The sequence below is a fragment of the Tinamus guttatus genome, unplaced genomic scaffold, assembly GCF_059628265.1.
Source record: "Tinamus guttatus ecotype Peru unplaced genomic scaffold, ASM5962826v1 Tinamus_guttatus_pri_ptg001270l, whole genome shotgun sequence".
In the NCBI taxonomy this organism is placed as follows: domain Eukaryota; kingdom Metazoa; phylum Chordata; class Aves; order Tinamiformes; family Tinamidae; genus Tinamus; species Tinamus guttatus.
In genome coordinates, this window is record NW_028289804.1 from 17672 (window position 1) to 45455 (window position 27784).

Below are 27784 nucleotides of genomic sequence, written 5' to 3' on the forward strand. Positions count from 1 at the left end.
CCGAGGCTGCCGCCGCCGCCGCAGCAGCGTCGCGGGGGGCCCCCTCCTTCCGCAGCGAGGGGCGGGGGGAGGCGGTGGCGGCGCGGCGAGGCCGGGCGGCACCGCCGCCAGCGGCACCACCATGTCCGGGCGCGGCCACAACAAGCTGCCGACCACCGAGCGCATCGTCAAGGGTGAGCGGCCGGCGGCGGGGGGCCTGGGGGTGCTCGGGGGGGAGCCCTGGGGATCGCTGCTGGGAGCGGGGGGGGGGGGGGTGACACGCTGCTCTGAGGGGACATCGAGGGGGGTCATTTCAACCCCAAATACCAGGACCCCCCCCCCCAACACACACCCCTGGCGAAGGGGTGACCTGAGGTATCTGTGTCCTCCCGTGGCATGGGGAGCCTGTTGGGGAGGGGGGGGCTGTTTTGGGGAGGGTCTGGTGTGTCTGAGCGCGTCTGGTTTGGGGGAGCCACGGGTTCGGGGGGAAGCTGATGGGACCGCCGGTCCAGGGGGACAAAGGGGGATGTTGGGGGCTACCCCTGCTGTGGGGGGCGCCCCTGCTTTGGGGGGGGGGCACCCTTGGGAGGGGGTTGTGCAGGAAGGGGGGGGCACCCAGGTGCACCCCAGGTGCAGGGCAAGGGGTGCCATCCCAGCAGGGTGACGCATTGGGGACCCACCATGTGTGGGGACACCCCCCCCCCCTCCCCAAGGTCTATGCAGCCTTTGGGGCGGGGGGGATGCTCTTGGGCTTCCCTGCTTGGCATTGGGGGAATCTCCATCCCTGGGGAGGCCCTGCCCCGGGGGAGCCTTTATCCCACCCCTCCTCCAATAAAATAAAATGGGAGCCGGGGGGAGACCCCTCCTGCCCTAATTCTGGCATCTCGGGCCTCCCCTTGTCCCCCCAGCCCCGTGCGCTGCGCTCGCTCTCTTGCTGCCCCGCGGCCCGTGCCAGCTGGCCCCCTCGGCACGACCCGTTATAGCAGGTGCTATTTTGGAAAGAGCAGAAGACGCCGAAGCGGTTAACGAGGAGCGAAGTATGTGAGCGGAGAAACTCCGGCCTTAGGGGCAGGCCGGTGCCGTACCCGCTCGCACGGTCGTGCCACGAGCGAGGCCGCGGTGCTGCTGCCTGCAGCCTCCTGCTGCCCGCGGAGCCCTTTCCCAAGAAAGGCTTCAATATCTGGGCACGGAACGGTGCCCTCCCCGTGCATGTATGTTGGACCGGTTTGGAGTAGAAGGTAGAGATGCCAAGTGATTATTTTTTATTTTTTTAGCATGTCATGTGGCTGGTCACATGTTTAGATGTTAATAACTGTGGCCTCAAATGAAGGGAAAGTGGAATAGGGCGGCAGGCTGCGCTTGGAGGCTCCGGGGCTGGGTTTTCCTGGGGGCTTTTTGTGCACTGGGCTCAGCTTGTGGCGAGAAACCAGGCTGAAATTGGGATGCATTTGCAGGAGCTGGGGTCTCCTCCAGGGCTGCGTGTGGCTTTTATGATTTATTGGTCTTCCAGCAGCCTGAGTGGCCAGTGCAAACTGTAAATCTCCTGCTAAATCCCAGGCAGCTGCGTGTGTTTAGGTTGGCCTCGTTCGGGGAAGGTAATGTCAATGCAGCCATTACGGGTCAGCCGCACCGGCCCCGCTGCCGCGCTCTCCCCGCACGCTTTTTGGGTTCATTTCTTGTGAAATCCTATCAATGCTGTGGGGATGGCACCGATGGCCCAAGTGGCCTTGGCTCCCTGGCTTCGCGTGGGACGCGAGCTTGAGTGATCCGGGAATCCGGGCGGGAGCATCTTCTGCCTCAGCTGTGATTATTGTTTAAAGGTGGTGACATTGTCTGCAGTTTTATTAATAATTCAAACCTGAAGGTAAAAGCTAATTTCACTTGGTTGAAAATGCCTGCAATTAAGTAGAATGGAGAATTTTAACTATGTTTAACCTATATATTTACGTCTCCAGAGCCCAGCAGAAACATTAACTATAATTATGTTTAATCAGAAGAAATGCAGTGTTTCCATTTGCTCCAGTTTTATGCTTAAACTTGTACCCAGGTAACTTCTTGTTCGTTATTAAAATCTCTAATTTTTGGATAGGCCACGAATTGCTTCTAAATGGCCCTGTTTGCCAGCAGACCGTTTGCTGCTGTTCACCAAGGTTGGTATTTTTCAAAGTCACTGTCCTTGCAAGGGCACTTGGGGCCGCTCCTGGAATTTGGGGTGATTTTTGCGTAGCTAGGTCTGCGTTTGCTGGTCATCTTTGCTGCCAGAAAGGCTCAACTTGGCTAGGAGGGCCACAGCCCGTGAAGTGCTGTGCGAGTTAGCTCGTACTGACTGGCCCTGCAATTGCATTCATTGAAAATTCCTTTAAAAAAGAAAAAAAAGGGTTTTGGTGTTCAGACATTTGGCCAAGCCCCAGCAAAGGATGTGGAGCATCTTCTCGAGCTGTGAGTTCGTAAGATGTCGCGCCGCTGGCGAGGTGGTGAAGACAGAGCAGCCGGAATCCGGCGCTCCCTCCTTGGCAGCCGTTGCGCGTTAACGCGCACGTCGTTTAGTGCCTGTGCTAATTTGCACCCTGTTATAAGGAAGAGTTGCATGGTTGCTGCTCTGCGGAGAGGTAAGATGAGCTGAAGGGGTCCTTCCTTCCCTAGCTTGCGCCGCTGTCTTTCCATAGCCTCCTTTCTGCACATCTACCTTGGGTCTAGATGGAAACAATAACAATAGAAAACATGAGTGTCTTCGTGCTATGGTACAGAGAAGCATCCACAACCTTCGCCCAGGGAGCTCCGAGTGATCCTGCAGGAGCTTTTCCTTTGGCAAGCCAAAATACAGCATCAGATTGATATATCTCCAGGGGCTTTGAAGAACTCGCCCAAAGTTGCTACCAGGATGGAGTTTGAGAAGGTGCTGGTTTCTCCTGCTGCCCAAAGAGTTTCTCTTTGTCTGCCTCGTTTTCCATACGAGCTGTCATTCCTTAAATGCCCTTGAATGGTTAAGCATTAGGCTTTCTGTGGATGAGGACGACTCGAGCTATACAGTTTTGGAACAGAACACACTGATATAAAAGCCAAAGTAGCTTCACAATTGTGTGCAAAGCAAATAAAGGCTTAGGTGGGGCTTAAATATAAGGGAAATTGTTGTTATTGAAAAGAAGAAATATGTAGGATGATCACTATAATGGCTGCTCACTTAATGTTTGTCTTCCATAACGCCTTAATTGCTTTGTTTTGTCTAATGTAGCCATTTTATAGCTTATAAGCTCCACTTGGGAAAAAAAGGAGCTGCTAAATGGCTAAAAATGGAGATAAGGTGCCTGCAGTGGGGCGCACCGGAGGAGCCGTGCGGATGCCATCCGGGTCAAGACGCGGCGGCGGCATCTCGAAAAAGCAGCTTGTGTCATAGTCCAGCAACTTGGCTGGACGCAGCTCAAGAAGGTCTCGAGTGCAGCTGGCCCTTAATAGCACCAGCTCTGCCGGGATCTCTCCGAGTGCATCTCGCTCGGGATCTTGCTGCCCAGGGCTCTTCCTTGGGGAAGGATGCTTTATTCTCCGCAGGCGCGACGTGCGCTAGGGAGAGGAGCGCTTTCCTGCTGGCACGGTGGCGGGATTGGTGCTGATCTTGCCGGATCGTGTGGCATTTGGTGCAAAAATGAAGCAGAAGTCGGATATGGCGCGAAGTAGCACTTCCCGCGGTGTCACAGGGTTTCAGCTGCAGTGTATCCCTGGTGCTCCGAGCGAAGCCAGCGGTGCCATTCTCGTGTATGAGACTTCCCCGAGTTGATCCCGTTTAGCCTGTGATATAAACATGCTGCTCCTGTGCTAATTAACAGGAATGCCACCGCTGGTGACAAAACCAAAGGTCTAATGCCAGCCTTGATTGGCAAGACCGCTCGGAAGACTTGGATAAGGCGCCAGGGAAACAACACTGGAGGGTGTCTCATTTTCTCTGAGAAAATATGGGCTGTTCCGGAGTGGGCCGATGTTCCCAGAGGTGGGAAGAGAGACTGCGGGTCTCCCATGCAGTGCAATTTTCCTGCCCTCTGGATGCCAGTTTGGGAGAGGTTAACTCCATTCTCCCCATTAAAGACCGTGCCTGCTGCTCAGAGAGCCCATCCTGCAGCAATTGGAACAAATGAGCTTGAATTAGCGAGGTGTGGGGCCCAAACAGTAATTTTTATTTAATAAACCAGGGCTGAGGTGAGAGAAATTTCTCTTGTGGCTGTATTTCTTGGTTTAGAAGGTATTTCTGGGTAGGAGAGGAAGGCAGCCTGCTACTTAGCAATCGAGTCTGTAGGAAGTAGGGCAGGGTGCTGGCTTAAAATAGTAACGAGCGCTGGGCCGTTGGTGATGAACGGAGCTATTTAGGTAAATCCGGGGGTCCTGGTGAGGGCAGAGCCACGTGCTGATCCGCGGAGGCTGCTCGGAGCCCTATATCCGCGCTGGCTCGGTGCCGTTTTCCAGGAGTTCCCCGCTCCATCCCGTGCGCTCCTGCAGAGCTGCCGTTGGGATGCCGGGTGTGTTTCCTCGCTGTGCAGCGTGTTGATGTCCTGCGTGGTAATGGAATTAGGCATCATTAAGCAGCGGGAGCGAGGAAACGGACTACGTAAAGGCCTCGGCATTATCCTATAATGCTGGGGTGGCTGCGCCGGGCAGCCGCGGGGACAGGCGGTTGGGCAGTGGGTGACATGGGCTGGAAGGGATATAAAGGATGGTGGGTGCTCCTGGATATGCAGGGTACTCCAAAGGAGGAAAATAAGCCCCAGTTTTGCTCTTTTTTAAGGATTTTGCTGGCAGGCAGGAGGGTGGTTACGCTCTCCGGGCTGCACTCCGACTTCCAGCCTCAGCCTCCGAAGCAAAATCTCCCTGGTTTCTCCGACTGCAGCGTCTCCAGCTCTGAAGCCATAATAGGATCTCGCTGTGTTTCCATTAGTGGCAGAGGTGGATGTGAGTGTATTGAGTAATGTGACCTCCTCCAGCTGGGAGCCTGGCTCTGCTGCTTATATAGGGCTTGTTGGCTTTATCTATCTGGAAATCTAAATCAATCTCTTGACTCCTGAGTGCTTCTCCCCCTTCAGTAAATACCTTTGCAGTGCTGATGGTTTTAAGATGTAAATTTAAAGCACTTTCCCTACCCCAAGCCAAACATGGTGAGAGAGCACAGTGATCTCCTCGCATGGAAGACTAGTGCTGCAGGATGAATTTCCTATAATTGTGGACGTTCCCTTTTCCCAGCAGCAGGCAGGACTGATGCCGACGGCGCTCCCGGAATCGCTCCGTTCCCTTGCCTCCTCCAGAGAATGAGCCTGTGTAAGCTGATGGGAGGTAAAATGGTGGAAATTATCCCAAAGTTGGGGCAACGCAAGGGTTTCCTGGAGGAGAAGGCAGGTGGGGAATCCATCCGGGACACAAAGACCCTACTGCTCCCGCCCGCTAACCTTGCGGAAGCAGGTGGTGACTTTCCCTGCCTGCTGACATCGAGGAATCCCCTGTCTCCCTTGGAGAGCTCACGTTAGGAGGAGCTGCAGCTGTTTGCTGTAGACCTCGAGGTTTTGCTTGTTCTTTTCTTTTCCAACTTGAACGTAGCGACTCTCGCAAGTCACCAGAGGAGAACATCCCATTGATGGAACAGGTGAAGGAAAAAGGACCAATCTTCTGCGGTCAGTGTGTTTTTGAGCAGTCGTTTCGGAGGAATACATGTATTTTGGACCACTGGGAAGACATGGAGCATCTCAAAGAGGTTTTTATTCAGGCTATTTCTCAGGGCTTAGGCCTCATCTTTGCACTTGCTGGTGAATTGGCTCTCAGTGGTGTTAGGAGGCCGTGTCACCCGCGTGGCACTTGGCCCTGGACAGGTTGTCTCAATGACAATCCCAGGCAAATCCGCATCAGCACCGCTCAGTGGAAGATGGAGCAGAGCAGTGCAGACACCGCAAGCTGAATGGGACCCTTGCAAGCAAGTAAAATACAGTTTTAATATCTGTATTGCACCAAGGAGGCAGGGGAATAGGGTCAGTGGCTGCCAACTGCATTTCTGAGCCAACCTGCTACGCCAGAGCAAGCCGAGTGTTGCTGCCCTTCCTGGAAAACATGCAGCCCGAATCTGGGTCTCAGCTGCAGCTCAGCGCCGTTCGTGGGGAAATCCCAGCGGCAGGGCACGAATCCATGCGTGAAGAGTTAATTTGCACAGCGAAAGGTTTGCGGACGGCTCCCCGAGCTGAGCACCGAGCGGCTGATGCGCAGTGACAGCCTTAAGTCGCCTCTGTTCTAATTAAATACTCCTGCTTTTAATCTCCGAGCGCAGGGCCGCAGCCCTACGTGCGCCCCGCTCCGCCGCGCGCTCCGGCCGTCCTCGCCGCGCTCGCCTACCGGTTCTGGGAGTCTTGGCTTGTGGAGCCACGTCCATAAAACCTCCCTGAGTAGCCTCAGTTTACTTTGGCAAAAACACCCTTTATTTTTGTTCCTCCTGGTCTGATAGCTCTATTTTGCTGTCTGGGGTAGATGTTTTGCCAGCAGAAAAATAGTTTAAGGCTAATTGTGCTCTATCCCGAGTAAAGTTTTTAAAGAGTTCACATGAGTGCGGAGCAGAGTAGTAGCTCTAAGGTTTAGGAGCTATATGGCTTCTAAAATGCAACCCAGGGACTGAATTTAGATATCTTATTTCTTAGTCTCTTGGCTTTGCTCTTGGCCTTTCTCAGTTTTGTTTGACTCTAGTATCGTGATGACTGTTCCTGTATCTCACCCCCTTCCAAGAAATTGTTCAGCTTGGAAGGATTTGGTGGGAAATCAGACTTGCAGAATTGATGAGGAAGACGCCCAAATCTGGTGTCAGATGTTAATGAAGATAAAGGGCGTGATGGTTTCAAAGGGGAAGAAACTGTAATAATAAAGTTTCTGGCTCTGGCAGAATTTATGCAAGGAAGGTGTTTGCTTTACTTGGTGACTCTTCTGAGATAGGAATATTATTTATGCAGCACAATTCAGTGTCAAGGGGATAAATTACTTATTTCCTTAGGTGGTAGGAGGCTGGAGGAGCAATATATTTGCTCTCCTTCATGATTTGGTTTCCACATTGCTTCTGCAGTTGGAGAGCAGTAACACTGTGGCATAGCAGGATCAGGACTCCTGCGCCAGCACTGCCTCAGACTGAAAAATGACACGGGTTATTTGTCAGGGCTGGGTTCAGGCTTTGAAAAATCGCTATCAAGAACACATCTGTTTTTGCAGGCGAGTCCCATGTAAACCTACCCGGAGGCGCTCCAAGGGAGAGGAAATCTCCTGTAAATGAGCAGAGGGGCTCTTACAGCAGAGAGTCCTTGGGGTTGTTATGACCACAAACTCGTACAGATCGTAATTTCAAGAAGCAAAGGTTACTCTGTGCTAAAATTGGAGGTTTGTAAATATTAGCACCATCAGGAAGTTGGGATTTGGCAAGTTTGTTCTAATTGCTGGGGTTCAGCCCATCCTTGCTTTTGGTGGCTGAACCTCCGCATCCTTTCCTGGCTTTGCTTGGCTTTGAGTGTAGCAGCCGGCCCTGCAGTGCCATTAATGCTCGAAATCCCAGCCCTGGTGAGAAGCTGATGGCTGGGAGCTCTCCCCTTGGGGCTCTGCTTTGGAATGCCGCTTCTCTGGATCTCCTCTCTCGATCCGCACAGCGGACACTGTGGGATCTTACGGCACCTGGAGGAGATACTTGGGCAAGGGAGGCACGTGTGGTCTTGGATCACAGGAGGATGTTGCGGGACCCCTTAATAGAGAAACACCGGGACAAATGGAGCAGCTGGAGCTGTGACAGAGATGCCATCCATCACCTGCCTTCGGAGCACTCATCCCGTGTTAATTACCGCTAACGCGGTGCGGAAACCGGAGCCTCCTGTGCCCACAAAGCGGCATCGCTGCTGCCTGGCGTCACTCAACCGGGTGGGCTTCTCCCGGCCACTCCGCCGTGGAGCCCTCATCTTTGCTCAGCTCTCAATGAAAGGATGTAGGTTACACGTGAATGGCAATAGGGGTTTGATAAAAATAGCGTCGGGCTATTTGGATATTGGGAAGAAAACCACTGACCTCCTGCTCTTGCTGTCAGTGGTTCAACAGTAGCTGTTTCTTAGCCTCTCAGAGGTGACAGATTTGCCTCCCGTGCAGTCTTTCTGCCCAGGGTGTTCCTACCTTTGGCAGCTGGATCTGATCTTCTCAACACTTAGATCTCTCCGTCATCCTGAATTGTCATTTTTTTTAGCTAATGTCAGTCAAATATTTTAAATGCCTTCTACCACGAGTGGGGAGGGTTCAGTAACTGGAATTTATTAGTACCTTGTGTTTCTGAGTATAGAAATGATGGCTTTGATTTTGCTTAGTTTTGCTGGGGCTGGACTTGCAGTTTGAGAATGCCTGAAACGTACTTTCTCTCCCCAAAAAGCATCTATACCCCTCTGTTCAGCTCTTTGCGTGTGATGCCATGTGTTTGACTAGGAGCAGGCAGAGACTCTTGCATGACCCACTCCGTAGATGCATCCCCACATGGGTCGGGACCCACAGGACAATCCCCCAAGTTTCCTACTGAGTGTTTTTAATCCCGGGTGGCTTTTGGGGCCCTGGGTGCCAGACACCCCTCTCTTCAGAAGCCCCAGCTGGTTGGGGAAACACTTAAGTCTTGCCTAGTTGTCGTAAATACTACTTGTTCCTTTTTCAGTAATGAATCCCACTTGCTGCTCTGCACAGTCATCCGAGTGACTCCTAAATGTATAAACAATAATACGATAATCACTTTGGTTTCTCCTCCGTGGCATTGGCTGCTCTCTCAGGAGGTGTGCATCACTCAGCCCTTTTGGCCCTGGAAAGGCTGTCCTCATGCAACCTCCAACGCGGATGGCAGGATCCAGGTTTGGTTTTAACCCTCTGTGGTGAGAGCTGCTGCTGGGGCAGGTGGTTGAACCCTGTCCGTGCTGGAAGGGCCGTGAGGAACAGGGACACGGCCGACGCGTGGACGTGGTGGCACGGTCCAGGTCTGGTGGCAGGGGACTAGCAGATGAGCTCATTTGCTGATGGACTCAGCTGTCTGTTTTTGCAGAGTTCATGGTAAAAAAGCAGCTTTTTGTCAAATTCTCCTATCTCTCCCTATCCATAGCCTCCTTTTTAGTTGTCAGAAACACCCATGTGCCCCTGGACTGGCAATTCTGCATTAATTTCTTGGCAGATCACCCTTGCGCTGTAGAGCAGCAAAGATCCTGCTTTCGCTGTGCTCCTTATAGCACAGCCGACCTTTAAATCCATTTTACACCTCAAAGTTCACCCGTGCTTGTGTTCCATGCACAGGGCTTGGGCGCTCATGTCCGTCCCCTTAGCAGGGTGGGAATTGCAGCGTTTTCCCTGCGATTCATCGGCTGGGGGCTGATGCCCTTGAGGAATTGCAAGCCCCAGACCTAGAGGTTTTGTTGTATAAATCAGCCTGGGCGCAATGTAAGCAGGGGAAAGACGGCGTGAAGATCACAGCAAGACATGTCTAGAAGCAGCTGGATGTTGTGGATGCCCCATCCTTCGTTTTCCTGCGAGAAAGGAGCTGGTTGTGCGGGTCAGTTTGGTGCTCTGGCTCGAAGGTTTGGTGAGATGATGTATTTCTGGAATGAGCAGGACACTTTGCTGTCCCCTTGCCTCAAGGTGAAAGGTTTTAGCCACGCGCCCTGCAAGGCAAGGCCAGCAGGGCCTCCTCCATCCCCTGCACCTTCTTACACGATGGGTCACTTCAACAGCGTTGAGCATTAGCCAGGGAAACCTTTAGATCTTAAAAAAAGGGTACCAGTGTCAGATAACTGCTCACACTGCGTTGGTGAAGGCCTTTATACAAGTTATACTGGCTAACAGGATTACTTGCTTTGACCACACTAATTACTTAAGTATTTGTCCTCCTCGCTGCATGCAGGAAACGGCCATCGTGGATGGCATTTTGCTAGCCCAACCCGAGGTGGGAAACATTTCAGGTGGAAAAGGAGCAACACGGAGCAATCCCTTGTTTCCTCCAAGGTCTCTGCATGTCCGTACATCCCCCAAACCGTCCTGGTCTTGCTTTTCCAGAGCAGATTTCTTTCTTTGAAGCTTGCAGCCACGCGCTGGGGTTTGGCTTGCAGACGTGCAGAGCCAATTCCTTGTTTCCTTGCCGTGCCCGGCTCCTCGTGGGAGTCGAGTTGTGCGAAGCCAGCAGTGAGAACTTACATAAAAGTTCTTGGCTGCTCGCGTCGGCATATCCTCATATTTTATCTTGCATAACTCTGCTCGCTTAGGGCTACCAAGAAAAGGCAAAGCAGCCTCTGCCAGGAGCTTTCTGTGCATCTTTTCTGAATTGCGTGATGGGCATTGCAGCTCTGGTCATTTTGTGCTGTTTTCATTAAACTTTCTGTGGAAACTTCTGTGGGCTTTTTTCTTAGCTAGCTCAGGTTGGCTCTGGAACTAGTGGCCATTCTTGAAGGCCTGGATGTGCAATAATGTAGAAGTTTGTGCTGAAAATTCCTACTTCTCCTGAATATTCTTCTCTTCCTTGCAAATCATTTGACCTTCAGGTGCTCCCAGGCTTCCTTTGGAGTCAGATGCAGGCGCTGGGACAAGTGCCTGGTCCATCCAGGTACCTGTGAATCCAGCAGTCCTGCACGTGTGTTTGCAGTGAAATCTTTCCAGCTCCCATTTCTTCATCTGAACCTCTTCATATGTGAGACCCACTGCTTCCTTCTGCAGTGCGAATGACGCTGCCCTTACAGAAATCCAGACACCGTGGAGGGAAAATAACTAAATTCTGCAAAATGTAGAGTTTCTCATCAGTTACCAAAGAGGTCACCCTTTTTAGGCCATAGAGATGAGCAATTCATGCAGTAAAAATACCGTGCCAAGCTTGCATTGGTACGTGCAGGGCTCTGGCTTAAACCTCTTTAATTGGCGGCTCCTTGGGGAAAGCACCGCGTGTGTCCTGGACTGTTCAAGGCCCATTGGGCACTTCGCAAGTGCCCGACCAGCAGAGCCAAACTTTCAAAGCAGCAGATGAAAGAGGGCCACGTTATAGCTGGCACTGAGGTCCCCTTTCATTATATCTGCGCTCGTTCTCCTCTGTCCTACATTTCGTGGGATTTGGAAATTGATGTTCGAGCTGCAGAGAATCTCTTGTGCTGCCTTTCTGCTTTCTGCCCTCTGGGTTTCTCAGCTAAACGGCTCCTCGATTTGCATTTAAAAGAGCTCCTTGCATTGCTGGTGGTTGCTGCAAGGTTGCTACCCATTAAATTTGCCAGGGGATGGCTGGGGAGCCCGTGAGCTTCCTCTGTACCTTTCTCCTCTAGCTGGGTTCCAGTTAAGTGCAAATCATATGGACGTGCAGGAGGTGACACGTCACCCTGCGCATGGCTGCGGGCTCAGCAGCGCCCTGGCATCAGGAGGACTAAAAACCCACAGAAAGCTCCAGGTTTTGGAGCCTTTGCGTTTTGGGGCAGCCCTGGGCTTGCCCAGTGAGGGTCGGGGCACAAACCTGGGGTGCCCATCGCTGTGTTGAGATGCAAAGCGCTGCCGTCAGCGGGAGCAGCTGCCTTCACATCTGCTCGGTGGGCTTTTACTTCCACTTTTCCTTTGTTTTCCAAACATCCAGCCCTCCTTCCTGCCATTTATTTTGAATTAAGCCTTTCAGTGTGATGGGAGAGTCACGTGGTCGTCTTTTTTTTAATTATTTTCTCTGTTTTTAATTAACCTGGCCTAGGAAAGGGTAGATGAGTCAATCAGAGGATTCGCACTCGTTGCATGCAGTCCTGCCATAACACAATGTTATGGCAGCTAAGCTCACCGAAGTGGGAGAGGGCTTTGTTGCCTGCGTTTTCTGGGGATGCATATGGCATTTGGGCGGCTTCCTAGCCGTGCTGAGGGGTGTAGCTTTGGTTGCTGTGACAGCCCAGCTCTTCTTTGGGTATTCGAGAGCATAATTTTAGCGCGAGCGTCTTGCTGAATGCGTGCTCGTCCTTCAGCTCGGAAGGAGCGGCTCCTGCCAAAAAGACGGCAGCTCTGTCCCCTGAAAGAGCTGTGCTAACTTCTCCGCTTCCCTTTCCAGCTGTCCCCTTCCCGCCCACGCAGCGGCTCACTCTGAAGGAGGTGTTTGAGGACGGGAAGCCTCGGCTCGACGTCTTGAAGAGCCACTTGGTGAAGGAAGGGCGCCTGGAAGAAGATGCTGCCCTCAAGATCATCAACGACGGGGCTGCCATTCTTCGGCACGAGAAGACCATGATCGAAGTGGAGGCTCCCATCACAGGTCAGAATGCTTCCCATGGCTGCGATCCTAAAGGAGACACAGCTAGGAAACAAACTGCTCCGAGTCGCAGGGTTTCTGCTGTGTTCCTTGCACCAGCGAGGTTTTTATATGAACTCTCAGAAGAGAGGGTTTTGCTAGGGCAGATTGAGCACATCTTTACAGAAGCTGGATATAAAGTGGGGTGGCTTAGGTCAGAGCGAAGCCGTGCTATGCTCCCTGTTGCTGTCATGACCTTTCTTTTCTTAGCATGTAATTCTGACCCTCTTTTGTGCTGTTCTTCCTCCCCCAGTGTGCGGTGACATTCATGGGCAGTTTTTTGACCTGATGAAGTTATTTGAAGTTGGAGGCTCACCCAATAACACCCGCTACCTCTTCCTGGGAGACTACGTGGACAGAGGCTACTTCAGTATAGAGGTGACAACTCAAATTGAGCCTGTTGATGTTAGTACTAGCAGCACTGAAATAACTTAGCCAATTCAGAGCTCTTATGCTGAATTTTACCCTTTTGCATATGATGAAAATCCCATTGCAGGTAGCTTGCAGCACAGCTATGGTGAAAGTGTGGCTCAAATGTGATGTTACTTGTGGTGGAGAATCATGTCCTCATACAGGGACAGAGCTAAAGAGCAGCAGTGGGGCTAATGCAGCTCTGCAGGTCACCACTGACCAAGTACTGGGCAATGCTGAGAGGTGTCGGTCTGAAAGGGCAAAGTAATTGATGGGAACTCATGGCTGCTTCTGACTCACTGAAGATCTGCAAGTGCCAGAGCGGAAAGAGCTGTTAGCAAAGCTGCAGACCCCACGGGATTGCAGCCTTTTCCTTCCTCAGAGTTGAGGAGCAAAGGGAGGCTTGTTCTGGGAGAGGCAATGTGACAGGTGACATTTGAGAAACGGGGCTTAAAAGGTGGCAAAACCAGTGCTGGTGGGACCTGGAAGTGACAGTAAGTATTAGGACATCCTTCTCATAGGAAAGGCATGTGCTTCAGTTAATAGCTGCGCTGCTGGGTGCAATTCTGCTTGAGATAGGAAGATTTTCGAAGGAGGGAATTAACTGAAACGTTTTCAAATGAGATTATCGAACCCCTGGTCTGTACATGAATTTTACAGACCTTGGGCAGCCATGTGCTCTTCCCATCCTGTGCTCTCACCCCCTGGGGATTCCATTGCTAATGCCTGCGTTTGGGATCTGTGCTGTGACCTCTGCACATTGTGATAGCACTGAAAAAAATCCCAAGTGACGGATGACTCCGTCTTGGAGAACAGAGTTGCTGGGAAGAGGAGTTTTATTTGGATTTGTGTCCTTCCTCCTCAGAAGGAAGACTGGAAAGCCGTAGGGAGCCAGAAATTCTTGGAGGATTTGGCTGAGGCCTGTGCTCCAGTACAGTGCAGAGGAGCCCAGCGTTTTGGGGCTGGATAGTTGGGTTTTCTAAGCTCTTGGCATGAAGATTTTCATGCTTTTCTTGACCCTCCTCTTTCCCCTTTTCCCCCTACTCAGCAGTGTGGAGGGACAAGCCACCAACTGCACTCTTACCCCCCAAAACTAGCACTGATCTTTCACAAATTGGGGTGGGCTTTGATTTGCAGGGGCTGCTGCAAATGTCACTGATAAGTGGCACCTCGAAGGCTCGACCCCTTGTTCTTGCTGCCGTGGGCCTTGTCTTCCCACCCACCGCGTGGCCGATGCCTTGTGAGAGGCTCCCGCTCGGGCACGCGACACATTTCTATAGTGAAATGGCAGCAGTTTAGCCCCATGGCTATGAACAGAGGGTTAAATGCACCTGGTTTGTGCCTGCATTTTTTGCGCCGTGGCTATGAACAAAGAGTTAAACGCACCTAGTTTGTGCCTGAGTTTTTTGCAAGGCTTTTCTCAAATGCAAAGCTCCCTGGCAGCTGTAGCAACCGCCCTCCTCAATGCAGAGGCTGCTGTTGGAATGATTTAGCGTTGCAGCTGGGATCGCTCTGTCCCAGAGGTTTAGGAGATGGAAAGGCCTCCAGGTTGGGCCCTGCTTTAGCTGCAGGAAAGGTGAAGAGCAGCAGCAGCACCAGGATTCATGTCTCACAGCACAGGCCTGGGCATCCAGAGGCCGAGTGGGGATGTTGTCGAGCGCCTGCCCAGAGCAGCTGATAATCATGACCTTTTAAGTGAATGAAATAGGAGGTAATTGTATAATTGCATCCTGATGCAGGCAATCAGGAAACAAGATGCAAAACTGGAGGCCTGGGAGGTGCTAAGGCAAACTGGGTTACTTGTTAGCAGCCTGCATAACCCCTGTAAGTTTTCCCTATTGCTGCGAATATTTGGTTGTCAAGGTGAAAACAGCAGTTCATGGTTCAGACAGGACCTTTAAAAAGCCCCCAAGCCTCTGCTCATCAGCTCGGCTGGATATCTCCAGCAAATTATTTCTGGGCCTCTGGCTTCGGGAAATTCTCATTTAAAAACATTCATTCCCAGTGTGTGTAATGAGGCCACGGAGAGCGTTTGTGGGGGAAGAAAAGAAGGAAAAAGGCGGAGGAAGGAAGGGAAGCTGAGAAAGCTGAGACTGCTGCTGCCTAAAGGGAGGGCGCAGGGCCGTGCTGGGAAGCCACGGAGCCACTCGCCAGGTTGCAAATGGAGAAGATGCTCCCCAAAGTGCTCGTGTGTTTATTGAGCCTGTGGCTGCACCTCCTGGCCCGGGACGTGGCCACGGGCTGCGCTGAGGGGCGAAGCCAGGGCCTGCCGTCATAGGGTGAAGGGGATTGTTTTATTAATTATGAAAGTGGGACAGTTATTGTGACCACGAGCAGGGGGTGTGGGAAGAGGACGCCCATCCTGCTTTCCTGCAGCAGCATTCCACTGTCGTGTCCCTTTGCAGCTCTCCAACACATCCGACTGAAGGATACCTGCTGAGATTCCCTCTCCGGAGAGCGGCCTGGAGCCGGGCACGGGCCTGGGCATCAGGCTGCCAGAGTGGAAAGAGGAGCAGAGTATTCCAATCCAGCAATCCATAATTGTCTCAAGTTGCTATTAGGCTGTTGTAAACATCCAGTAATCAATTCCTGGGCACAGTGCCTCGGAAAGCTGGCAAAAAGATCTGTGCAAAACACCAGGAAACATCTGATGCATGGGAATGTAGAAATCCGCTTCGTTTCTGTTCCAGAGCTAGCAAGGACTCTTGAATGTTCTTTACTCGTCATTGACCCCCTGTACCTTTCTGTTGGGCAGCCCCCAAATTTTGAGGTTGCCTGTGAAATAACCCCGAACCAGGTGGAATTCCAGTCTTTTCAGGAAGAATTATGCTGCTGAGTACCTCTGTTCACTTTTATTCCATTTTAAAATGTTGTTAACACATTTTTAAAATCACCCTTTTCCACACTGCGAGCCTTCTACGCATCATTAATGCAAAAACAGCTTTTAAATCCTAATATCCTCCTCTGTGTTGATGGTGTGTCTTTGCATTCCTGCTTTGCTTGGAGCCAGTGGAAGCAGGTTGGAGGCTTTCCCTGGTCCTTAGCCCGTCCTTAGCTTTAAATCACAGCATAATTATAAATGTTTTTGTTGGGAGCATTCCTCCTGCTAATAGATATAACAAAGCATTACTTCTGCTAGCCCTAACCAGAGCTTAAATTACCCTACAATGTACCTTGGTGCTGTTTCTGTTCAATTTTAAAATTCTTTGTAATCCTTTTTATTTTTTTGGAGGGAGGGGGTGGGATTTGAGCTAGGTAGAAACTCCTTGGGATTCATCAGATCCCTGTATTTAGCTAGAGTGATTAATGTAAAGCTTACCTTAGAGGTCCAGTGTTCGAATACCATGATATCTAAGGTCTCTGCTGGAATGTAGCTCGAGATGGGCTCATTTTGGTCCTGGAGGCTGTTTCCATGGCACAGCAGCGGATTCCTGGAGTTGTAGGCACCGGATTGCTGGCGTTTTTAAGTGTAAAACTGCTGATAGCCTCCCCGGCCCCGTTCTGAAAGAGTGCCATTTCTGTGGTGCGTCAGCCAAAAGGGTAAGCCCTTATTAGAACCTTTAATCCCAGTCTTACAGCTCGTTGTCATTATGGGCTGCCCTTCCAGCACTCAAAACCAAGGGAAAAGTGGTAGCATTCTCCCTAGAGCAGATATCAGCTGATTTAACTGTTGACTTGGCAGCCCGGGGTGCTGAGAGGTGAGTGCTCTTGTGTCCCAGCCATCCCTCTCCTCCAGCCCCTTGGGAAAACACATGGAATATTTTGGGGCCCTGCTGAAGTGCCAGTTTCCATTTGACTTTGGTCTGTGCCTCATCAAAGATGATCTTTTTACAGGTGTTGCTGCTCAGATAGGGGATGTGGAAAGCACTTTTCAAAGCCAGAAGGCTTTACTGAGCTTTTTTTTTTTTTTTTTTTTTTTTTCTGTCCAGGGTTTTCCTGTTTTGAACTCAAACTTCACGTGGCTGAAGTGTAAGCATAAAAACAGCAGTGGGGGGAAAAACCTCGGTAAAGAAGATCGTGCTTAATTTTTCTGGTGTTTAATGCACTTGATAAAATGGTTAGGGAGGTGGTTATGTCTGTTGTGCTCGATGCTCTCTGCTTCACGTTGCAGCGGGACATCTGGCTCGTGCATCTTCCTCACATCTGGTTTTGCTTTGCTGCTCTGAAAACGGGCGCTTTTTGCTTTGGTTCCTGCTGGAAGGAGAAGCTGCCCCCACCCAGCCCTGAGTCCCTTTGCAGCCGAACGCGGTGTCATTTGTCACTTCTCCAGCTCAGGCCTAATATAGAGAAACACAGCGTGGCTTCCCTCGCCGATGGAGTTGGCCAGGATAAGATCTACTGCCCGTTATGGAGCTGGGTTTCTATCAGGGTTCCACTTTGAAATCAGCTCGTTGGGTGTCTTCCCAGAAACACTTAGTGAAGCCTATGGATGATTAGTGTCCCATGAAAGGTTTTTATGACATGCCATCTTCTCCTTCCCTCTCTTGCAGTGCGTGCTGTATTTATGGAGTTTAAAGATAAATCATCCCAAAACATTGTTCCTCCTTCGAGGGAACCATGAGTGCAGGCACCTCACAGAATACTTCACCTTTAAGCAGGAATGTAAGTATCTCCAAACAGTAAGGATTTAACTGTGTCAGCAGCCAGGTGAGGCTCTTCATTTCTGTGCCCGCAACGGGTGACACGGGCTATCTCTCAAAAAACAGTGCCAGCCTGTTGCCTTCTCCCCTGCACACACTGCTTTGCTCCTCGTCGGTTGTTTCAGCTCCTGCTAAAATAAAACCAGCAATAAAAGTCCTGCGAGGTACCAAGTTATGGGTTGATGTGGCCTTCTGCTCCCGAGGAGTGAACGTGGATGGCAGAAATACGTGGCCATCTCCTTGTCTTGCTGACGAGCCAGTTGCAGGCGTCCCCCCTGGTCTGCCCCTCCGACTTTCAGGCCCAGCAACATATAATTACTGCCAAATGACTTCCAGCTCCAGATTGTGCAGCTGGGATCAGTGATTACAACTGGAAGCAAATAAAGGATTTGTTCCTCAGTGTTTGCACTAGGGAGAATCATTACCTTTAAGATCATTTTAGATTAGTTAAAGATAGTTTCACACGGCATTTACATATTTTTCTAAAATACTGCTGATGTAAGGTTGGGGAATGACCTCTCTCCCCTGAGAATGACCAATATTCCTCCAAAGCAATAAAAAAATAGATATACCCCAGCGATGTGCTCTTCTGTACTAGGCAACAGTTGCTCAAGGACCTGACCTCAGGGAATAGTTTTTGGCAAGGCACAAATCCAGTCTTTGGCCCTTCAGTTGTGGATGCTGCAGGACAGGGTAAAGGTGATAAGTGTTGAGATAATGACATCTGTTTGCTCAGAAATGGCTTGAAAGACATTGGCCAGCTCTCTGCTGGATATTGTAGTCATCAGATGGTGGTAGATGAGCCCCTGTTGAGCTGGGCACGATTTGAACCAGGGAGTTAGAGGCAGTAAATCTTCCTCTTTGCAAAAGAGAAGATACTGCCTTCCCTTTCCTGTGTAGTAGCGTGTAGGCAAAACCTTTTAGTATCTCTGAAATCAAGGCAGTGGAAAAGCAACCTTCCCATTCCTGTGCTTTTTCTTGTAACCAAGACATGCTTTATAGTAGTTGCAGGGGTTTCTTCATGATCTGGCCCCGATAACCTATTGCTGCCCTGTTAGGGGGTTGCACTGCAAGAGCACTTGAGGATCTTGCAGGAGATCAACAGGGTCTTAGATCCTGTTGTCCCTTTCGACCAGGAATGCAGAGGGATGTTCAGAACCTACTTGGAGGCTTGCTGTAAGCTGCTTTGGGGAAAGCCACGTTATTTCTCTTTGATTTCAGGTCGAATCAAGTATTCGGAGCGAGTGTACGATGCATGTATGGATACATTTGACTGTCTTCCTCTTGCTGCCCTCCTAAACCAGCAATTCCTGTGTGTTCATGGGGGGCTGTCTCCAGAAATCACATGCCTAGATGACATTAGGAAAGTAAGTATTCTCTGGGGTCCTTTCGTGCCTCAGGCTATGTGGGCAGCTGGGACTGGGATTCAGCTCCTTTGTGTTTCTGCTTTGTCAGCCCTGGCCTGCAGATGCAATAAAGCACTGGTTTTTCCTGCAGTAATGAAGAGGGGGAGCATAGTTGACAATTAACAGTGTAAACTTGCTAATGGCAACTGCCTAATAGCATTCCCCCCTTCCAAGTGTGCCAGGTTGAATAAGTGCTTGGAGGAGAGATACTTTCCTGGTTAGTGCATGGAGTTTCAGGCTGCAGCTTGTGTTCTGCATGCCTGTGCCAGGGGTCTCTTCTGTAGATTTGGAGAGTGAAGCAAAAAGGGAAGGAGGGAAGTCTCCTCTGTCACGCAACAAGGAGGATTAATCCTTCTCGGGGAGGAAAAATAGCCACAGCTCTAATTTCCCATTTAAAATAGCCTGTCTTCAAAATATGGGGTTATAAGCTAGTGTGTTACCAAGTCATGGCAGCTTTCATCAGCCTTGTCCTGATTTTGTGTTCGTTTTTCAGTTAGACAGGTTTAAGGAGCCTCCAGCCTTTGGTCCAATGTGTGACCTGCTGTGGTCAGATCCATCAGAGGATTATGGTAACGAGAAGACCCTGGAGCATTTCACCCACAACACCGTTCGCGGCTGCTCCTATTTCTACAGGTGAGTGGTGATCCTGGGAGCTCCTGTGGACCAGAGCTCTTGGTCTTGCCTATGCTAAGAGATACGGGGAGCCAAACTGGTGTTCAGATCACTTCATGAGACTTTGCAGTGTACCTGGCTGTGCACTAGTCTTCAGTTGACTCAAATGCACAAAATCTTGTCCTCTCCTTCAATACTGAGCTCTCTTTGGCCACGTTGCTGATACCAGGACAGCAGCAAGACTACTGGTCACTGGCAGTGTCCTTTGAGAGGTTTTCAGGCATTGGAGTATCCCAGGAGCTCTAGGAAATAATCCTTTCTGGTCCAAAAGAGAACATTTTTGCTGACAGACCGCTTGTAGCCTGACAGATAGAGAGGATTTGGCACCAGGGGGCTGGCTAACAGAATGCTTTGCAATTAATTTTTGAATGATGTAATGTATTCTGGCCTTGTTTAGGGATGCTAGGCACAAAGCAACCGAATGGATGCAGCAAGTGGCTTGTTCCTGAAGCCAAGACCATGGGTGCTGGCCGTTCTCCTTTCTGCATGCTAATGTATGTTGAATTTTTGTTTTCCAGTTATCCTGCAGTTTGTGAATTTTTGCAGAACAATAGTTTGTTATCTGTGATCCGAGCCCACGAAGCCCAGGACGCCGGGTAGGTGCTGAGAGCTGAGCAGACTCCTTCTGCATTGGGGCTATCCTCAGCCAGACAAGTATGCTAACACTTAGCCTGTTTTTCAGGTACCGAATGTACAGGAAGAGCCAGACAACAGGCTTTCCATCATTAATCACAATCTTCTCCGCACCAAATTATCTAGATGTCTATAACAACAAGGGTAAGGCTGGCAAGGCCAGGGCCCTGCTGCTGTTTGAGTGTCAGGACTGGCTTCTTGCTCTCAGGAAAACCTTTTCTCTCTTGCTTTGCCCACTCTGCCTCTGCTCAAGCTGCATTCTTATGCATGAAATGAAAAAGAGCTTTATATGCTAAACTAATGGCAGCTGAGGAGCTGGAAGTGACTGGGTCCTCTGACTCAAAGACTTAATGTATTACTGTTGCAATTAGCTGTCAAGTTATAAAGCTGGAATAATGCTTTTATTTCCAGCCACATGACAACTGAGCACTATTGATGAATGCTGCCATAAAAGAGAAGAAGCTGCTCTTTTTTTTCCTTCTTTTCTTTTCTTATTTTTTTAAGCTAGCTTTTCTTACTTCACTCTGTCCCCTTCCTTAATGCCAAGTGTTTACTACGGGAAGCTTTCCTCAGATGTTTTCTTCCCTTCGCTTTGGATCTTGGCTCTACGCTCCCTGCTTCTGATTTGCACAAACGTTAATAGCTTTATTAAATTGCCCTTCATTTTGATGAGCTTTTGTGAAACAATGTAATGGGTAAACAAAAAAAAAATTGCTTAAGCCTTCTAATTTTGGAGAACTGGTAGCTTGATCCTGCATGAGTACAAACTTGTCGCTATTGATTAATGAAATTGCAGGTACAACTCCCTGAAGTTGACATTGCCTACGGGCGTGTGTTTGTCTTTTCTTGTTCTCTCCTAGCTGCTGTACTGAAATATGAAAACAACGTCATGAACATCAGGCAGTTCAACTGTTCCCCTCATCCCTACTGGCTTCCAAACTTCATGGATGTCTTCACATGGTCTTTGCCTTTTGTAGGGGAAAAGGGTAAGAGATGTTTGGAGTTTCATTCAACTTGCCTAGTGACTGGTAACAGTACATTGCAATTCTAAAAACCTGTCGCCCAGGCTATTAAATGTTTGCAAACCTAAAATTTGGTGCTGGCAGGCAGTGTTATAATTTATTAATCTCTAATAGCACTGGGAAGCAATTCAGGTTCAAGGAGATCCCTTTCCAACAAATGTGTTTTCCATCTCGTGGTGCGTTGTAACTTCCACCTCATGTTGGATGTTTTGAGGATGGCTTGAAAGTCCAAAGGGCTTAATGCAGAACCCAAGGTTGAATTCCCTACAGCTCTGCCCTTCTGGGAGCAGGGTGGCAGCTTTGGATTGAGGAGGGTGGGACCTTCAGTGAGGCCAGGCTGTTCTGCAAGAATATTGGCATCCTACTCCCCGTCTGCTTCATCTGCAATGTGCTTGGACTGCATCCACCTCCTTGGCAGAAGGTGTGAAGTGTGTGGTCTGCTCTGGGCCCTGCTGCGAGGTACCAGCAGCTCTAAAGTAGCCTTGGGTTTCCACTTCCAGAGTAGGAATGACCTTGAAACCATTTGCCCGTCCAGCTCGTCCTCCACATCCCTCTGCTCGCCAAGCGCGCGCACGGGGCCTCTCTAATCCTCCTGTCTGTACTTCTTGCAGTCACAGAAATGCTCGTTAACATCCTCAACATATGCTCCGATGATGAGTTGATTTCAGATGGTGATGAGACGTTGGAAGGTAACGATTGCTATTACAGCTGAGCTGGTAACAGTGGGGGTGAAGCTGGGGAAAGGAGGATGACGCTAGTTCGAGTGAGCAGCATCTGGTTTGGAGCTGGATGCCCAGCCAGGATCTCCAGTTTGGCTAACTCATATAGTCCTGGGTAGGATATGTGGGTTTTTTATTATTTTTTTCTCCCCTTTGCTATTCAGTCACAGTGAAATGTAGTTATATTCGTAGCAAGAGCCACTTCTTGCCAGTTTCTCTGGAGAATGATTTTCTGCTGCTCACAGAGGCTGCTCCCAAGTTGTTGTTTTCTCCCTTCCCTACTCAAAATTATTTACATCAAAATATTTACCCATTTTTTTGTGTTGCTCTGCAGTGTTGAGCCTAAGCTACAACATGCACCCATTGAACTCCTGGGTTAGGTGGCTCTCATATTGTCCTGAAAAATAGATTTTTTTTGTCTTGATTTTAAGCTATATGTAAGGAGATAAAACTGTTACACTGATGTGCAGCTCTGATACCAGGGGGAAATTGCTTTGATTGATTGACTCTGTGCCTGAATTTCCCCTTGGTCACCACCTCGCTTTTCGAGTGAGCACCTTCTCAAAGTGAGGTGGGCACCTAATGGAAACTGAGATGCAGAAGTGGGGCTTGCACCTAAAAACGGGCATGTGAGCAAAGTGCACAAGCATGGGGGACACTGTGGGGATAACAGGGGAGCTGCTGATGCAAATTCTTATAGAATGGAGTAATATATTACAGCACAGAAGCAGAACACCATTGTGGTATAACAAGGTGCCACTGCGATCAACTGGTTGAGACTTTAACCCGCTTTTCCCATTGCATTTCGTTTTTTTTTTTTTTTCCTTTCTCCCTCCCATGAAAATTAAATTTGTTTCTTCTATCTCTGTCTTCATCTACTTGTTTCTTGGTGTCTCCTCTCCCTGAAGATCACTACATTTCAAGCTATCAGAAAGGTACCCAGCTAGACTTTGCTACAAGCTTAATTTTCACTGCCTGTGCCACCAGATTCCTTGGAGTGGATTTGAATAGCTGACTAGTTGGGCAGTCTCTTCATCCCCTTTCAGTTTTAACATAAGCGCCGTGTGTTTTTTAACCCTTCTGCGTTCCTCCAGGAACTTGAGAAACGGGGTCACGTTTCTATCTGACTTCTGAATGCAGCCACCTAGTGCATGGCTGAGCCATCGGTGCATGTTAGACCTCCGGTTTGGCTTGTACTGTTCTAATGTGTAGTTGGGCCATCTGAAGAATCTCAGCTGAGAGGAGATGTATTTGTTACTTCTTTTACTTTCTTTTCAGTTACCCTCCATGCTTTTCTTTCATGTTTGGTCTGTATAGCGGAAGGGGAGCTCACGTAACTCACTCTGTGTTTGTGTGGGGTCGAAGCAGAGTTGCAAGGCTCCGGCCAGCCGTTCACTGCGCGTGTTGGATGTCAAAGCTGATGCTTGTGTGACACTTCCCCGCGGCGAGCACAGCCTGGTGTTCATCAGCAGTCAGATTCGTCAGTGTTCTGCCTTGCAAAACTGTGTCTACATGGCTGAGTCATTTGTGTTACATCCTGTGTAGTGTGATCAAACCTGGTGAGCTTCAAACGAGAACTATCTGATCTGTTTCCTTTGGTGGTTCTACTCTCCGTAGACTTTTAAATCCGTGTGTCATCTCGGTGTTGCCCTTCTCACTGCCATCCTGACCGTCATTCTCTCAGCACTGTTCTCTCAAGAGTGTAGCTGTGACTCTGTAAACCATGACTTCTTTCCTGGAGTCAGACAGGTGCTTCATACTGACATTGCCTGTGCCTTGGAAGCAGGATGGAGGACCTTTCACATGCTGGTGCCTTTTTTTTTTCTCTCTCTCTCAAGGTGGGACAACAGTCCGTAAGGAGATCATCAGGAATAAGATTAGAGCCATTGGGAAGATGGCACGAGTCTTCTCGGTCCTTCGGTAAGGAAGCAGCTCGGGATTTGGTGTCCAGGTTTCGTTAGCGTTCCGGGTAATGAGACATTCATGAGCTGCTCTCATGGCTCCATGAAAGCAGTGGGCAGGCAGTGTCCTGTTGGAGAACTCCTTATAAAACATACTTCATTTTTACATCATTTCATTAAGTAAAACACATTTCATTTTACTTCATTTTTACATCCATTACATCAAAGGGATCAAGTGGATCCCTTTCCAGAGTGGGATGCATTTGCCATAGCTCTGAGGTGTGTTAAGTAAACGTTAACTTATTAGGAGAGCTCCTGAATGAGGCCCCCTGGATCTGCTCAGTGTCCAGCAGGTCGGCACGGCCCATCCGCATCCCGAGTGCAGTTTTCCTGCCAGGTGCCCTCATAGGGACCCGTGTGAGTGTCATCCTGCTGTCCCAATAACCGGTGGCCTCTCCTTTGCAGGGAGGAGAGCGAGAGCGTGCTGACCCTCAAAGGCCTGACGCCCACAGGTACCCTGCCCCTGGGAGTGCTCTCAGGGGGGAGGCAGACCCTGCAGACCGGTGAGTACGGGAGCAGCTCCCGCTTCGCGCTCCGATGCCGTGACCCTGTTCCAGAGCCCTGGAACAGGCTGCCCAGAGAGGTTGTGGAGTCTCCTTCTCTGGAGATCTTCAAACCCGCTTGGACGCAGCCCTGTGCCACGTGCTCTGGGTGACCCTGCGTGTGCAGGGGTTGGACTAGATGATCCCTAAGGTCCCTTCCAACCCTAAGCATTCTATGATTCCATGACCCGGCAGCTCCATGTCCCTGCGCCCGCCCCAAAGCGCCAGGGCGGGCGCGAGAGGCGGCGCCTGGGGCAGGAGGATGGAGAAGTAGGAAAGAGTAGAAAACCTAGGAGAGGACGTGGGGAGCATCCCAGAATGTCTCCCTATCAACATCAAGCATGGCTATTGCTTTATTCTCTTTCTGTAATGATTTTTATGGCTTATCTCCCTCCTAAGCTTGCATCAGAGGAGGCTCAGCTCTGTGTCATAATGCGTGTCCGAATGTAGTAGTAAAAAAACCTGCTTTTGTTTGCTCCTAATTAAACTAAATCCAATTGTGACCCTATAGTGAAGCCCAAGCAGAGGAAACTTAGATCCAGCCGGCGTCACAAGATTCCTCTTCCAGGCCTGTGTGTTCCGCATTACGGCTTCTGGAGGCCCCATGTTTTTGGGAGGTTCCTTCCCTGTGCTTTTTGGCAGATATTTTTGCTCCCTCCCATTTTGCTGTCCTATCGGTGCGCTGCCAGCCGGACGGGGCCGCACTCTGCGCGTTCCCAACTCGCCTGGCCGACGGTCAGGGAATGAGTTAGCCCAGCCACACGTGTCCCCAGAGGGAATCCTGTAATCCAGCGTTTGAATCCTTTCCTGCCGCCAGCCTTGGGATGCTGGCACCCAACCAGCCTGCTTCCCCTTCCCATCAGCGCCGGGTAATTTCCTGAGGGCGCCGGAGAGGGCTTGTTCTGGGATTGCCTTGATTAAATAGTTCAGGAGTGAGAAACGCGTCAATATTGCCGCGCATTCCTGCGGGCAGGAGGCTCTGTTGTCGCTCCCAAACTCATGGCGTTCTCTGCGCACGGAGGAGGAGGATATTTTTTAGGTTTTTTTTCACTTAGAGCAACCACGATGGTTTCTGTTGCCCCAGTTCTGCTGCAGGGAGAGCAGAGCGTGCGGGGGAAGCCGGTGCTCGTCTCGAGACCTCGCGCTCCTTGCGCGGCCTTGCTCGGAGCGCGGGGTCGCGCTTTCCTGCGCTCCGGCACCTTCCCCTCTCCAGGGATTCCTCGGCCCTGCCCGAACAGGGAGTAGGCAGCTTCCCGAGGCAAAGGAAGCCGGGATTTGGCTCCCGCAGATAGGACAAACAAGCTGGACCTTTGCTGCTGCTTTCCCAGGCCCCGTGTCCTGCCCCTCCGTCCTTGGCGGCTGCGGATCCGCCGGCACCCGGGGCTGCCCCGCGCAGCACCCGGCTCCTCGCGCCCTCCTCGTGCTTCCCCCCTTCCCGCTTCACCACTCACCCCCTCCAGGACCGCGTGGCCTCTGTGTTGTGCAGAAACTGCAGCATTTTGAGGCTGGAAGCGCCTGGCTCTGTCCTTGTCCTCGGCCTCCCTCGGGGACGTGGCGGCTCCCAGGTGTCGGAGCCGCCGCGGAGCCCTGTGCTGCCTCGTTGCTTGGTAACACTTGAAGGGCTGGAACCGAAGCCCATCCGAAGCATTAGCTCATTTATGGGATAACTGAAGTGCCCGGGATCCGCCCGCCTTCCCCGCGCCTCTCCGTCGGATTTCCCCCAGGACACAGCAGGGCCAAGGAAGGAGCCCAGACCGGAGCGAGCCCCCTTCCCGCCTCCAGCTCCCGTCACCTCTTCCTTTCCCAGACATTTTTTAGCCGTCGCCAGGGTGGGGAGGCCGCGGGCTCTGCGGTAGCAGCGATGTCGTTACCTCACTCACTGTCACTTGTTTTTTTTCTGTCTCCATTTTTGCATGCCACTGCTCTTCTGTCTTACAGCCACAGTAGAAGCGGTAGAGGCACGGGAAGGTATGGCTGGAACGCCGCGAGAGCCCGCGGCGCCTCCGCGTGTGCGTGCGTGTGCTTTGAAGAGCTTCAGCAGCCCTCCTTTCTACTCTTGCATCACCAGAAGTGGGGGAGCATGGGTGGGAAGCCAAAAAATCATGAAAAAAATCCCCTCCCAGGGCTGGTTGGAGGCGATTTTAGCCTTAGTGCAAACAGAGCAGACGGTGCTGGGGCTTCTCGAGCACCCTGCAGTCGGATTTGGGTGCCTCGTGGCCGACTTTGTCCATGGGATAACTCCCTCCTGCCGGAACATTGGGTCAGAATCACCCAGAAAGTGGCTGACTTTGTGTCTCGGGTGTAATTTTTGCCTTCCTCACAGGTGGGCCGAGATGGTCCCTGTAGAGAGAAGCTGGAGTCTCCATGCAGTTCCCATGGGAATAGCAGATTCATAAAGTCCCTTTATTTTCTCCTGGGTAGCACCGCTCAACTGCTGATGAACAGCACCATACGTTCATTATTTGTTGCAAAATGGCCAAGTCCTTGTAAAAAGACTTGGAGCAACCCCTTATATCTCTAATATAAGACCTAACGTTTGATCTGTGTTATTCCTGCAAGGACTTTGTACTCAGCCTGATAGTAAGGAAACAGATCCATGCTCCTTGGTGGGATGTCCTGGCTCGTGAGGCTTCCTGTGCATCTCCTGGTCATGCAAGATGAAGTTTGCACTTGTGATCCCAGGACTAGCCGTTTCTCGTGGTGTTGCAGTGTGTGGTTTGTGCTGAAGTTAATGCCTTGTGGTGGTGTCTTCACTGCTTTGTTCTTTTGTTTTTTTTGTTTGTTTCCTTTAAAAGTATCGTGGTTTTTTTTCAGCTCTGAAAGTTTCCTGAGATTTCAGTGTTTGGGGACATGGAGCACTTGTCTGGCCTTCTAAATGGTATTAAAAGAGGGGGAAAAAAATAGGGAGCAAGCAACTGCTGGCTCCCTGGGGATCCTGGTGAGCCCGCGTGGATCCCAGGTGCTGCTGAGGTCCCTGGAAGCGGAGGATGGTGCAAATCCCTCAACCAGACACGTGCTTTTTGCTGCCCCGACCTTGTCCTGTCCGTGTGTGACGTGGGACCCCGCGTGGGACCCGGCCTGACCCTTCTCCTGTTTTTTCCGTAGCCATCCGCGGCTTCTCGCCGCAGCACAAGATCCGCAGCTTCGAGGAGGCCCGGGGGCTGGACCGCATCAACGAGCGCATGCCGCCGCGCAAGGATTCCGTGCACTCGGACGGGCCCGTGAACTTGGTAACCTCAACAAACTCTGCAGACAAGAACGGCACGGGGAAGAAGGCCCCGTAACCCGCACGCCCAATCTGCACCACTAAAGGATCCAAAACTTAATGAATTTTATTTATTTATTATTGGGGTGGGGTGGGGGCAGGGGAGAAACCAACTTCACCTGGAGGCACGTTCATAATCCAGTTTGCATCCATTCTGTAAGAAAGGTGACCATTTTGTAATTTTTTTATTTATGTTCAATATATAAAAAGTCCATCTTTTTTTAATTTAGCAACCGATCTAA

The 27784-nt window shown here is 50.6% G+C and overlaps 1 protein-coding gene across 2 annotated transcripts; it reads left to right on the top strand.

Annotated features, from left to right (window-relative positions):
- Positions 1 to 71: 71 nt before the first annotated feature.
- On the top strand, positions 72 to 27784 carry PPP3CC (protein phosphatase 3 catalytic subunit gamma). 2 transcript variants are annotated; one of them, XM_088538902.1, is made up of 15 exons: positions 72 to 173; positions 12038 to 12235; positions 12525 to 12649; positions 17173 to 17284; positions 18544 to 18689; positions 19222 to 19361; positions 19919 to 19996; positions 20083 to 20177; positions 20894 to 21019; positions 21667 to 21744; positions 22683 to 22709; positions 23613 to 23694; positions 24141 to 24238; positions 26216 to 26245; positions 27383 to 27784. In XM_088538902.1, the coding sequence occupies exons 1-15, from the start codon at positions 122 to 124 to the stop codon at positions 27559 to 27561; spliced, it is 1566 nt and encodes a 521-aa protein (XP_088395028.1). In that variant the 5' UTR covers positions 72 to 121; the 3' UTR covers positions 27562 to 27784. The 2 variants fall into 2 exon arrangements, with proteins under 2 accessions (XP_088395028.1, XP_088395029.1); XM_088538903.1 differs by lacking the exon at positions 22683 to 22709.